The sequence below is a fragment of the Megascapheus bottae genome, chromosome 31 (genome assembly GCF_031878675.1).
Source record: "Megascapheus bottae isolate mThoBot1 chromosome 31, mThoBot2.hap1, whole genome shotgun sequence".
NCBI lineage: Eukaryota > Metazoa > Chordata > Mammalia > Rodentia > Geomyidae > Megascapheus > Megascapheus bottae.
This window is the reverse complement of record NC_143539.1, coordinates 8449582-8462410: the sequence shown is the minus strand read 5'-3', so window position 1 is coordinate 8462410 and position 12829 is coordinate 8449582. Positions and strand designations below refer to the sequence as shown.

Below are 12829 nucleotides of genomic sequence, written 5' to 3'. Positions count from 1 at the left end.
ATCCTCAGATCTCAGCGGCCTCCTGAGCTAACTAGCATGACAGGCATGAGCCCAGTTCCCAGCCATTTTTATCTTCCTTTTTTTGGGGGGGGGATGAGGAGGGGAGCCTGGGCCTCCCCCTGGCTCCTGGAAAATGCTTAAGGTCCCCAGCCTTGTTCTAGGAAGAGGACCATGAGCTGGAGTCCTGCAGCCTCACCCCCCAGATCCCCACAGCCTGGGAAGGGGGTGTCAGAGGTCATGAGCATAATAGCCCTGCCCAGGCAACCAGAAATTAGCCCAATCTGGAATTTCAGGTCTATAAATCACTAGAGTGGCAGATCTGCCTCCAGGCATCTCCCCTCCTCTGTTCCTCTGGGGGTGGGGGGAGGGGGTGGTGTCTGGGCCTATATAGGGAGCTACTGTGAGTGGATCTGACCAGAGAAGATTCTGGCAGAGGTAAGGAGGGGGTTCCGGGGGTCTGCACAGGGCCTTCGGGAAGGTCTTGAACTCATGACCCAGCCTCCCAAGGGCTGAGATTACAGGTGTGCACCACCCAGGCCTGGGTGCACACACAGCCTTGGGTGTGGCTAGGTTTCACTGGGATTGTAGGAAAAGCAGGGCAGCCGGGGAGGGGGTGGATGGGGGTCCGGCTGGGAGTCACCCCTGCTTCTGTGTCACAGACAGGACAATGGCTTCCACAGCAGTGGAGGAGGAAAAAGGGTCCCCCGTGGTGGTGGGGCTGCTGGTCGTGGGGAACATCATTATCCTGGTGAGCCATGGTCCTCAGCTGCATGCACAGTGAGTTGAGGGTGGAGGGGGTCTCCCTTTCCAGCAGCCCTGGGCCGGGCCACCCAGTTCCCAAGTCAGAGCAAGTCTGATTGAAATCCCAGCTGTCACCTTACCCAGCTGTGCCATGTTGGGGAGGCAACTGGGCTTCTCATGTCTAACTTGTGTGCTCTTCATGTCAGTGAACTCACATTTCCCTCAACTCAGCATTGGTGACCAAGCCAGGTCTGCTGCTTCTACCTGTCAGCAACTCAGGCTGAGATCTGAGGATCAGGATTTGAAACCCATCCAGGCAGGAAAATCAGTGAGACTCTTATTTCTAACAAATCAGCCAAAATTGAAAAAAGAAAAAGAAAGAAAAGGAAGTATAGGTGTGGCTTAAGTGGTAGAACACCAGCCCTGGGCAAAAATGTGAAGGGAGAACCCAAGACCTTGAGTTCAAACCCCAGTACTATCAAAAAGAAAATAAAAGAGCAGTATCTTGCCAAAAGCTAGTGCTTTAGGTTTTCCTTGAGATGAGGTCTCACTGTGTAGTCTGGGGTGGGAGGGAGGTGAAGACAGGCCTTGAACTCATGACCCAGCCTTCCAAGGGCTGAGATTACAGGTGTGCACCACCCAGGCCTGGATTTTGTTTGTTTTGTCAGTTGTGGGACTTGAACTCTAGGCCTGGGCGCTGTCCCCGAGCTCTTCAGCTCAAGGCTACCGCCCTGCCACTGGAGCCACAGCACCACTTCCAGTGTTTTGGTGTGATAAGAGTCCTATGGACTTTCGTGCCTGGCTGGCTTTGAACCGCTATTCTCAGATCTCAGCCTCCCGAGTAGCTAGGATTACAGGCCTGAGCCACCATGCCCAGTGGGCATCGTTTATAATAGTATTTTTTAATTCGTGTTGGCTTTAAATGAAAAGTGATACTTGCCCAAGGCTCTAGAGCCAGGCAGCCTGGGTTCAAATCTCAGCTCTACCACTTTCTAATGATAGGACCTGGAGACAGTGGGGTCTCAGCTTTATCATCTGTGAGCTGGGATATAACAGGATTGGAAGTGTTAGCTTTTTAAAAATTTTTTCGGTAGTGGATCTTGAACTTGGGACATGGGCACTATCCCTGAGCTTTTCAGCTCAAAGCTAGTGCTCTACCTTTTTGAGCCACATTGCCACTTCTCATTTTCTGGTTGTTAATTGGAGTCTCACAAACTGTCATGCCCGGGCTGGCTTTGAACTTGAGTAGCTAGGATTACTGGTGTGAGCCACTGACACCCAGCTGGAAATGTTAGCTTTATGGTAAGGTTAAGTTTCTCTCTTTTTTTCTTTCTTTCTTTCTTTCTTTCTTTTTTTCTTTCTTTCTTTCTTCTTTGCTCAAGGTTGGTACTCTTCCATTTGAATGACAACTCCACTTCCAACTTTTTGCTGGTTCATTGAAGATAATAGTCTCATGGATTTTTTTTTTTCTAGCCAATTTGGCTTTGAATCAAGATCCTCAGATCTCAATGTCCTGAGTAGCTAAGATTACAAGAGTGAGGCACCAGTACCTGCCACCTGCAATATTTCTTGAAGCAAATGCCAACCAATAGAACTTTTCTTCCCTTCTTCATTGCAAATGTAGCTTGTTCTAGGCCCTTCTGACAACTGCAAAGCCTTGGGGCCTCCTGGTCCCCCATCACTGAATTATAGGCAGGGAGATGCGCTGTATGGGCGGGCATTTGTAGGACTGATTGACCAGTGAAATGGCTGGATGGAAGGCTTCAAGTCTTTGTCTTCTTAGGTCTATGGCTTCACATTGGGCACACAGTGACTCTCATCCCTAAATCCTAGCCCAGGGGGTAGGGGGAGGGACAGGGCGGGGAAGCAATTCATTATGGAGATTCACAGAGCCAGGCTGGGAGCCCTAAGCCGATTCTCCTAACCAGCTGCCCTGTCCAGCTGTCAGGCCTGGCCCTGTTTGCGGAGACCGTCTGGGTGACAGCTGACCAGTACCGTGTGTACCCCATGATGGGCATCTCCGGCAAGGATGATGTCTTTGCGGGTGCCTGGATTGCCATCTTCTGCGGCTTCTCCTTCTTCGTGGTGGCCAGCTTTGGTGTGGGGGCCGCACTCTGCCGTCGCCGGTCCATGATTCTCACGGTGAGGCCCGGGGTAGACGTGAAAAGAGCACACTACGGTCGGTCCTAGGGTTTGAACTCAGGGCCTGAGCACTGTCCTTGGGCTTTCTCAAGGCTAGCACTCTACCACTTGAGCCACAGCACCATTTCTGGTTTTTATCCTATGTATGTGGTACTGAGGAATCCAGGTCTTCCTGCATGCTAAGCATGAACTCTACCACTAGGCCAAACGCCCTGCCCCCAGCTTTTTCTGTGTATGTAGTGCTGAGGAATTGAACCTGGGGCTTCACTCATTACTAGGCCACGCTACTAAGCCCCAGCACCTGGCTTTTCTTTCTTTTAACAGTAGACATTTATTGCACCAATCCCGAGTCAATAGTTAACTTCGGAGACTGCCTTCCATATTTTTTTTTGTTGATTTTACTTTCCCCTAACAGTTTATTAACAAGGATTTTAAATATACAGAAAAGCTAGGCTTCTACATGGTCCACACAGAGCCACCCTCCCTCCCTCCCTCCCTCCCTCCCTCCTCACTCTACAGGCTGGGGATGAAGCCCAGGGCCTCATGCATTTTAGCTAGCGCTCTACCCATCCTTCGAGGCGGGGCGACCTCACAGGCCCCCCTTGCTGAGGACACCCCTCCCCCGCAGTACCTGGTGTTGATGCTGGTCGTCTACATCTTCGAGTGTGCCTCCTGCATCACCTCCTACACCCACCGCGATTACGTGAGCCCGGGCGGGTCCCTGTGCCAGGGTGGGGGGGAGGGGGCGCCCTGCTTCCCACCCGGCCCTGCTGGATCCTGCCCTCCCTTGGCCCTCCACAGATGGTGTCGAACCCGTCCCTGATCACTAAGCAGATGCTGACCTTCTACAGCGCAGAAACGGACCAGGGCCGGGAGCTGACCCGCCTGTGGGAGCGCATCATGACGGAGGTGGGCGTGGCCCCGCCCGTGGGCGTGGCCTGTAACGAGAACCGGAAAGGCTCTGTGCCCCCGGCTTTACGGCCTGGGCGTGGCCTCTGGGTGTGGGCGTGGCCGCGTCTGAGCCCCGCCCTCCTCCTTTGAGCCGCTGTTTTGAAGACTTCCACTCATGCGGAGCTCTCTAGGGACTGTGGCTTGGGTCGAGATTACTTCCACAGGAGTAGACAGGCCCAGAAAGAAAAGTCACCAACATTTTGTTAATTAATTAATTTTAGAAAGGGAGGGAGGGAAGGAAGGAAGGAAGAAAGGTTAGGTAAATATCGGGGCTGGCTGGAACTCACGCTTTCTCCCTCATCAAGGATGACAGTAATGGCAGCCACTTGATCAGGATGACCTTTTCTCTGTGTCTGTCTGTGTCTGTCTGTGCGTGCATATGCACGCGCACACATGCACACGCTGGTCCTAGGGCTGTCTACGATTTTTCTCAAGTTTAGTGCTTGATGCTCTACCACTTGAGCCACAGCTCTGCTTTCGTTGTTTTGGTGGGTGGTTCATTGGAGGTAAGAGTTGCACAGATTTTCCTGCCCAAACTGGCTTTGAACTTCGGCCCTCAGATCTCAACTTCCAGAATAGCTAGAATTACAGGGTGAACCACAGGTGTCCGGCTCTCATTTGATTTTCTAGAAGAATCTTATCTCCACCCAAACTGCTGATCTGGAAGTTACTGGATCAAGACCCAGGACCAGCCAAACACACACACACACACACACACACACACACACACACACACACACACTTTGAAACCAGGCCTGGGACAAACTGGGACCTGTTGTGCCACAAACTACTCCTGACTCCCCTTCCTGGGTGACTTGAGGCACAAGCCCTCTCTGAACCCCAGCTTTCTCTCCAGCAAGAATGCTGCGGCACCTCTGGTCCCATGGACTGGGTGAATTACACGTCCACGTTCCGGGCTGCCACACCAGAAGTGCTGTTCCCCTGGCCCCCACTCTGCTGCCGCCGGACTGGAAACTTCATCCCCGTCAATGAAGAGGGTTGCCGCGTGGGCCACGTGGATTACCTGTTTACCAAGGTGTGTCTCCTCCCACAGCACACACACCCCCCCTTTGGAGTTTATTAGCTCCTCTCTTTTTCTCCCCCTCTCCCTGGCTCGCTTTGTCCCCTTGTCTCTGCAGGATGCACTCAGGCTCTGTCTGGCCCAGATACTGGCTCAGGTGGTCCAGAAAACAGAGCAGCAGAATACCAGAATAACAGTGGCACGCCACCCATTACAGCTACCATGGCTGTGCCTGCCTTTGTGTCAGGCACCCTCTCAAATGCTTCCCATTTTTGTTTTACTACATCTCCAGTGCCACCTTCATGGCAGAGAGAATGAGTGCTGGCTACCCGTGGCTCACGCCTGTCATCCTAGCTACTCAGGAGGCTGAGATCTGAGGATCATGGTTTGAAGCTAGCCCAGGCAGAAAAGTCCTGAGATCCTTATCTCCTCCCCCATATCAAAATAAGGAAGTAGAGGTGTGGTTCGATTGAGCTAAAAACAAACAACAAAAAAAACAAAAAAAAAAGAACACAAGGTCCCAAATATAAGTTCCAGTATCAGCGTGCACACACACACACACACACAATCTGAGGGAGGAAGGGAGCCAGGACTTGGCTTTAGGTACATGAGAATTTTAACTAGTGCAGGCCAGGGGAGAGAAACAGGAGGGCGGGTGAAGAGGTGAACTGGCATTGATGATGTGTGTTCAGCTGCTTGGGTGTTGGTGTGGGGGGGGTATATCTTAGTTCAGGTGTCCTGGAGAGGGGAACCCCAGTCACTGTCCCCAGGGTGGAAACAGGACATCCATTTCTTAAGAAATGGGGAAACAGGCTCCGAGCTAGCCTGCCAGTTCTTAGCTGTTTCCTCTATGTGAGAAGGTGTCAGAATTGGAAGAGCAGAGACTATGGCACACACACACACACACACACACACACACACACCCTCCCACCCCAGCCTCTTTAAGCACACTGCCAGAGCAGCGTTTAGGGCCTGAGACTCAGCATCCCTACCCCTGTCCTGGGCTGGGGAGCCACAGGACCTGGCCTCCAGCTGCCAGCCTCTTCCCAAAGTTCTGCCATCCCCACCAGGGCTGCTTCGAGCACATCAGCCATGCCATTGACAGCTACACGTGGGGCATCTCGTGGTTCGGATTCGCCCTCCTGATGTGGACGGTGAGAAGCAGGTGGCTTGGGGGCAGGCTGGGGTGGGCGTGACGGTGAGCGGGAGCACCCCCTGTCTCATCGCCTCTTCGCCAGCTCCCTGTGATGCTCATAGCCATGTATTTCTACACTACCCTCTGAGCAACTGGAAGGGAGACCAAGGACACATCCAGCCTCCGTCTTCTGCCTCCTGCCTGGATGCTTCTCCTCTCCCATGCCTACCCACCTGCTTGCCATCCCCAGAGACCTCTTTCTAAGTTTCTGAGCCCCTGACGCCTGGATACGTGTGTCTGGACCCTGAGGCCAGAGTCTTTTCATGTCACTCTAAAAGATTCCTGTCCCATCTTTCAAGTGACCATAAAAAGTCATATTTCATAGCCGGGAGCCAATGGCTCACGCCTGTCACCCTAGCTACTCAGGAGGCTCAGATCTGAGGACTGGGATTTGAAGTCAGCCTGGAGAAAGAAAGGGAGTGGAGACTCTTATCTCCAAGGAACCAGCCCTTTCCCCCACCAAACAAAAAGACAGAAGTGAAGGCATGCCTCAAGTGGTAAAACACCAGCCTTGAACAAGGAAGCTAAGAGAACAGTGCCAGAGGCTCTGAGTTCAGAAGCAGCATGGGGGCACACACATGCACACACACTCTATTAATTCCTCTAGCTTATTCACAAGCCCCTCTATCCAAACTCCCTGAACTGGTGAATGTTTTTCAAGTGTGTGTTTATGCTCCAGCAGACTGGGTTTTCTGTGGGAGAAATATGTCCTTGGTGGTCAGTTACTGCCGCTGTCACCCCCCCCCACACACATGAACTAGACATTCAATAAATCCTAGCTGATTGATTAAGTGGATGAATTGGTTTTCTTTTGGGGCAAGGTCTCTCCTGTTAGGACTGACATTGACGCTAACCCAAACATACAACAGAACCAATGGACTCAGGTCCCTGAAGCCAGAGCGGGGCGGGGAGGGGGCGTATCCAGTCATCTAGTGTGGTGTTGAGGGGAGGCTTGCTTATCCAAGGGGCTATTGAAAAGATACAGGTGACAGATATCCATGCTTCCAGCAAGTTCTATGGCAGCAAGCAATTGAAGAGTTTCAGCTGGAAGCATAGTTCAGCAGTATGAGTACAAAATATAAATAAATAAAACTAAATAAAAATAGATGGCTCATGCCTGTAATCCTTGCTACCCAGTCTAGACCTGACCAAATAGTGAGATCCTGGTCTGGGAATGTGGCTTAGTGGTAGAGTGCTTGCTTAGTGTGCATGAAGCCCTGGGTTCTATTCCTTAGTACCATATATATAAACAGAAAAAGCAGGAAGTGGCTCTATGGCTGAAGTAGTAGAGTTCTAGCCTTGAGCAAAAGGAGCTCAGGGATGCTTGCCTAGCATGCACAAAGACCTGAGTTCAATTCCTCGGTATGACATACATAGAAAAAAGCTGAAAGTGGTGCTGAGGCTCAAGTGGTAGAGCTCCAGACTTGAGCACAAAAGCTCAGGGATAGCATCCAGACTCTGAGTTCACATCCAAAGACTGGCACAAAAGTACCACACACATACAAAAAGCCTGAAGTGGTGCTGTGGCTCAAGTGGTAGAGCTCTAGCCTTGAGAAAGCCCAAGGATGGTGTAAAGCCCTGAGTTCAAGCCCCAGGACTGGCACCAAAAAAGTTTTTTTTTTTTTTTTAAAGAGTTGCTTAGATATATCTGCCTGAGCTGGCTTTGAATCCAAATCTTCAGATTTCAGCCTCCTGAGTAGCTAGGATTATAGGGGTGAGCCACCAACACTCGGGTCAAATTTTGAAGTAAAGATCATTGTTTTTGTCCTCCAAGAAAAACTGAGAATCAAATGTTAATAAAAATATCATTGTTGCCTGGTGCTGCTGGTTCACACTATAAGCCTAGCTACTCAGGAGGCTGAGATCTGAGGGTGGAGGAATAAGGCCAGCCTGGGCAGGAAAGTCTTCTTATCTGTAATGAACCACCAGCAAAGCAGAAGTGGCACTGTGGCCCAAAGTAGTAAAGCACTAGAGGTGAAGAGCTTGGGGACAGCAGCTAAGCCCTGAGTTCAAGTCCCATGATTAACGACAATAACAAATCCTTGCGGGCTGTGAGAGGTACGTGAGGGGAAGAATTATGTCTATAAGCAGTTTAAACAAGGCAGGCTTTGACCAAGTGTGAGGCCATGGTGGGGAGCTGGCCTCTGGGCAGTCCTCTCTGTGCCAGCCCTTCTCTGCCCTTTCTGGCTCTGTCTGGCCACATACCTGTGCAGCCTGACTCAGCCGGACCAGTAGCAGCCTAGCTGGAGCTGGAGGGCCTAGGCTGGCAGAACAGGTTTGTCGGCTCTGGCTCCTCACTCAGAGGTCTGTGGGTGAGAAGGGAGAGAGGAGGTGACAGGTCTGGGCTTGGACCACGCAAAGAATGTGGCCATTTGATGAGCTGACTCCAGGCATCTATGCCCTCAGAGCTGACTCCAGGCATCTATGCCCTCAGCAAGATCTACCTCCTTAATTAGCACTCACTGGGCCCTGTGGCTTAATTGCTTGCCATCCATCCAGGCTTATCTGTTTCTTTCCTGCTTCTCTAAGGCCAAACTTTCTCTCTCACTATCTGATGTCGTCAAATGAAAAGAATAAAGCTGGGCATCAGTGGCTCATACCTGTAATCCTCGCTACTCAGGAGGCTGAGATCTGAGGCTCACGGTTCCAAGCTAGCTCAGGCAGAAACGTTCTCAATACCTTTTTTTCCCCCAATTAACCATTAAAATGCAAGAAGTGGAGCTGTGGCTCAAGTGGTAGAGCAACAGCCTTGAAAATTCAGGAATCTAGGCAACTGAGGCTAGCTACTCAGGAGACTGAAATCTGAGGACTGTGGTCAAAAGCCAGCCTGGACAGGAAAGTCTGTGAGATCTCATCTCCAATGAACGACCAGAACACCAGAAGTAGTGCTATGGCTCAAAGTGATAGAGCACTAGCCTTGAGCTGAAAAGTTCAAGACCCATGACCCCTACAAAAAAGAAAAGAAAAGAATTCAGGGACAGTACCCAGACCTGAGTTCAAGCCCTAGGATCTGCATTTAAAAATAGAAGAGGGCCAGGAATTTGGCCTAGTATTAAGAGTGCTTGTCTAGCATGCACGAAGACCAGGGTTTGATTCCTCAGTACCACATTCATAGAAAAATGCTGGAAGTGGTGCTGTGACTCAAGTGGTAGAGTTTTAGCCTTGAGAAAGCCCAAGGACAGTGCTCAGGCCCTGAGTTCATTCCCCATGACTGGCAAAAAATAAATAAAAATAAAAATAAAAGAAGAAAGTGTGCATGTGTGTGTGTGTGTGTGTGTGTGTGTGTGTGTGTGTGTGAGAGAGAGAGAGAGAGAGAGAGAGAGAGAGAGAGAGAGAGAGAGAGAGAAGAACAAAAAAAGGAAAGATGGATAAATCATTTTCCAGCAATCAGTCAGGGCTCTTTTCCCCCCCCTTATATTTCGCCCATAAGGAGAAGGAAGTTATTTTTTATTTAAATGTAAAACCCATAACCCTATCTTAGACCAAATTCTCCCCCCCACCCCCACTCCCCACTAAGAATCTATTATCCTGCAGAATACACTCTCAGGGGCTTGTGCAAAGACCTATGCAGAAGGGTGATTCAGAAGCAGAAAAGTATGGTGGTACACACCTGTAATCCCAGCACTGGGACGGAAGTGTTAAGGAGAAAACAAAACAGAACCTGGAAAGCTGTGGGGGGGAGAAGGGGGGTTGGACATATCCTTTCCTGAGTGGTCAGCAGAGGAGTGGCAGCTTCCAGAGTTAATAGCCATAGGGTTTGTCTGTGCTGAAGCCATTATGACATCTGCCAGCAGGGAGCTGGTTAATTGTCCAGCTCAGGTTCAGACCCCAGACTAGGGAAGGGTGAGTAGCCTTCAGGGACAGGAAAGACCACTGTCCCCTTCTCCCTGATGGCTGGTGACAGTGTTATCATTACTGTTGTGATCTGTGTCAGTAGACGGCGCTAGAGGCATGCAGGAGGAATCAGTTTTTATGTGTTCTGGGGTTTGAACTCAGGGCTTGGACACTATCCCTTAGCCTCTTTGTTCTCCACCTCTTGAGCCACAGCCCCACTTCCAGTCTTTTTCTGTTTATATGGTACTGAGGAATCAAACCCAGAGCTTCATGCATGCTAGGCAAGCACTCTACCACTAAGCCACATTTCCAGCCCTCCCTGACCTCTTTTGCTCAAGGCTGAGCCACAGCCCCACTTCCATTTTTTTTTTTTTTTTTTTGGCTACTCCTGGGGATTGAACTCAGGGCCTGAGCACTGTCCTTGGGCTTTTTTTTTTTTCTCAAGGTTATGTTCTGCCACTTGAGCCATAGCACCACTTCCAGCTTTTTTCTATGTATGTGATACCGAGAAATATAACCGGGATCTTCATGCATGCAAAGCAAGCACTCTACCACTAGGCCAAAATCCTGACCCGCCCCCCACTTCCATTTTTTGTGTGGTTAATTGGAGATGAGTCTCTCAGGGATTTGCCTGCCCAGACTGGCTTTGTTCTGCGAACCTCAGATCTCAGTCTCCTGAGAAGCTAGGATTATAGGCGTGAGTGATTTTTTTGTTATTATAGTTGTCCCTCTTCCCTCCCCCATTCCAGGCTTTCCTCATTCTAATTCCTTCTGGCTTTCATTCCTCTCCTCATCACAGCAGATGACCTTAAGTACTACCTCCTCCCCCTCAAAAAGAAAGAAAGAAAACAAAGCTTTACTGGGCTGAGTTTGTGGCTAGCTCAGTGCTGGAACCCTTGCCTAGCATATGAAATAGAGGGATATTTCGGGGTTCAGCACCTGGAAAGTGGTTTAGGCCAGTTGTCTGTGTCTCAAGTCTTAGTTACTTAGAAGTACCACACACCAAAAGAAAACAATTACTATTTTGCACAGAATTGACTCTCTTCAGCATGTAGACAGAGAGAAAGCAGAAGTATAAGAAAGTCTGGTTTGGTTTTTACTTTTTTTCCCCCCTTGTGCTGATATTGAGGCTTGAACTACAGGACCTGAGCATTCTCTCCCTTAGCTTTTTTTTTTTTTCCTTTTTACCCTCAAGGCTGGCACTCTAACCTCTTGGGCCACAGCTCCATGTCTAGTCTTTTAGTGGTTCAATGGAGAGATGAGTTTAATAATATTTCCTGACCAGGTTCACTTTGAACTATGATTCTCAGATCTCAGTCTCCTGAGTAGCAGAAAAATCGAAGACTTCATTTAAATCACTAAGTGTATGTGAGTATATGCTGCAAACCTGTCATCTAAGCTATACAGAAAGCAGAAATATGAGGATTGCAGTCCAGGAAGAACCAAGCATAAATGTAAAACTCTATTCAAATAAATAACTAAAAACAAAAAGAACTAAGGGGTGTGGCTCAGGTGGTAGAATGCCCCCCCTAGAAAATATTGATCCCTAAACTCAACTTACTAGTAACACCAAACCAAACAACTTTCCCCAGCCCAGTCTTCCAATATCAGAGTCGCCACTAAGAAAAACATTCCCCGGAAGAGGCCAGATGGTAAGTAAGTAAAGTAGTGGTAAGAGTCAGGACCTGGGGCTGTTCCTCCAGTAATCTGAGCTCTAGCCAATGAAACAACTACTTTTTATCAGCATTTCAGATATCACGAAAGCATAAGAACACAAAGTTCCTCATCAATTGACCCACAGTGCCACTTTCAGTCTTCTGGTGGTTAATTGAAGATAAGAGTCTCTCACAGCCCCGCCGGTGGCTCATGCCTGTAGCCTTAGCCACTCATGAGGCTGAGATCTGAGCATCAAGGTTCAAAGCCAGCCCAGGCACAAAAGGACCTGAGACTCTTACCTCCAATTAACTTCTAGAAAACAGAAATGGGGCTTGGCTCAAAGGTAGGGTGGTACTTGAGCTGAAGAGCTCAGGGACAATGTCCAGGCCAAGTTCCAGCCCCTTGCCCCCCCCCACACACAAAGTCTCACAGACTTTAGCATCCTTTAGTGCCCAAGCTGGCTTTGAACCGTGATCCTCAGATCTCAGCCTCATGAGTAGCTAGGATTACAGGCATGATCCACTGGTGCCTAAGCTTCATCAATTTTAAAATCATCTTTCAAAACACAGCTAGGGGACTGGGAGAGTGGCCCAGTGTTAGAGTGCTCACCTAGCATGCATGAAGCCCTGGATTAGATTCCCTGGTACCACATGCACACAAAACGCTGGAAGTGGTACTGTGGCTCAAGTGGTACACTGCTAGGCCTTGAACAAAAGTGTTCAAGGACAGAGCCCAGGCCCTGAGTTCAAGCTTCAGGACTGGCAAACAAACAAACAGCAAAAACAGCTAGCACAGAAGCATGCTTGCATAATCTCAGCATTCTGGAGGCAGAGGCTAGAGAATGGTTGGGCTACAGAGCAAATTCAAGGACAACCTGGGCTACACAGAGAGACTTTATCACACACACACACACATACACACACACACACAGACACACACACACAAACACACCTCAGCCAGGCATCGGTGGCTGGTGGCTCACACCTGTAACCCTAGCTACTCAGGAGGCTGAGATCTGAGGATCACAGTTCAAAGCCAGCCAGGGCAGGAAAGTCAGTGAGACTCTTATCTCCAGTGAATCACCAGAAAATTGCAAGTGGAGCTGTGGTTCAAATGGTAGAGCACTAGCCTCCAGGACAACGCCCAGGCCCACGACTGACAACAAACAAACAAACAACAACAACAACAACAAAAACCTTCCAGGTAAGCTATTCAAATAAGGTATTTATTAAGGACATAAAGTTTCCTTTAGATGCACTGGACACTGACATGCAAAGAATAAAAAGGAA

At 49.5% G+C, this 12829-nt stretch overlaps 1 protein-coding gene and 1 long non-coding RNA gene across 3 annotated transcripts; one reads left to right on the top strand and one right to left on the bottom strand.

The window, feature by feature from the left end:
* Positions 1 to 667: 667 nt before the first annotated feature.
* Upk1a (uroplakin 1A) lies at positions 668 to 6232 on the top strand. Its single transcript, XM_090321883.1, has 7 exons — positions 668 to 748; positions 2683 to 2883; positions 3512 to 3586; positions 3685 to 3792; positions 4691 to 4870; positions 5926 to 6009; positions 6094 to 6232. The coding sequence occupies exons 1-7, from the start codon at positions 668 to 670 to the stop codon at positions 6136 to 6138; spliced, it is 774 nt and encodes a 257-aa protein (XP_090178009.1). The 3' UTR covers positions 6139 to 6232.
* LOC150043965 (uncharacterized) lies at positions 2333 to 3815 on the bottom strand. 2 transcript variants are annotated; one of them, XR_016533377.1, is made up of 3 exons: positions 3726 to 3815; positions 3515 to 3567; positions 2333 to 2927 (listed from the first exon to the last, which is right to left on the bottom strand). It is a non-coding gene; the product is annotated as an uncharacterized LOC150043965 (long non-coding RNA). The 2 variants fall into 2 exon arrangements; XR_016533376.1 differs by having other exon boundaries at positions 3515 to 3792.
* Positions 6233 to 12829: the final 6597 nt, after the last annotated feature.

What these genes read in the sequence shown, in the direction of transcription:
- Upk1a (XM_090321883.1), top strand. Translation starts at nt 668, where the DNA reads ATGGCTTCCACAGCAGTGGAGGAGGAAAAAGGGTCCCCCGTGGTGGTG. An exon ending in TGGGGAACATCATTATCCTG is followed by an intron (nt 749 to 2,682) that starts GTGAGCCATGGT and finishes TGCCCTGTCCAG; the next exon opens with CTGTCAGGCCTGGCCCTGTT. An exon ending in GCCGGTCCATGATTCTCACG is followed by an intron (nt 2,884 to 3,511) that starts GTGAGGCCCGGG and finishes CCTCCCCCGCAG; the next exon opens with TACCTGGTGTTGATGCTGGT.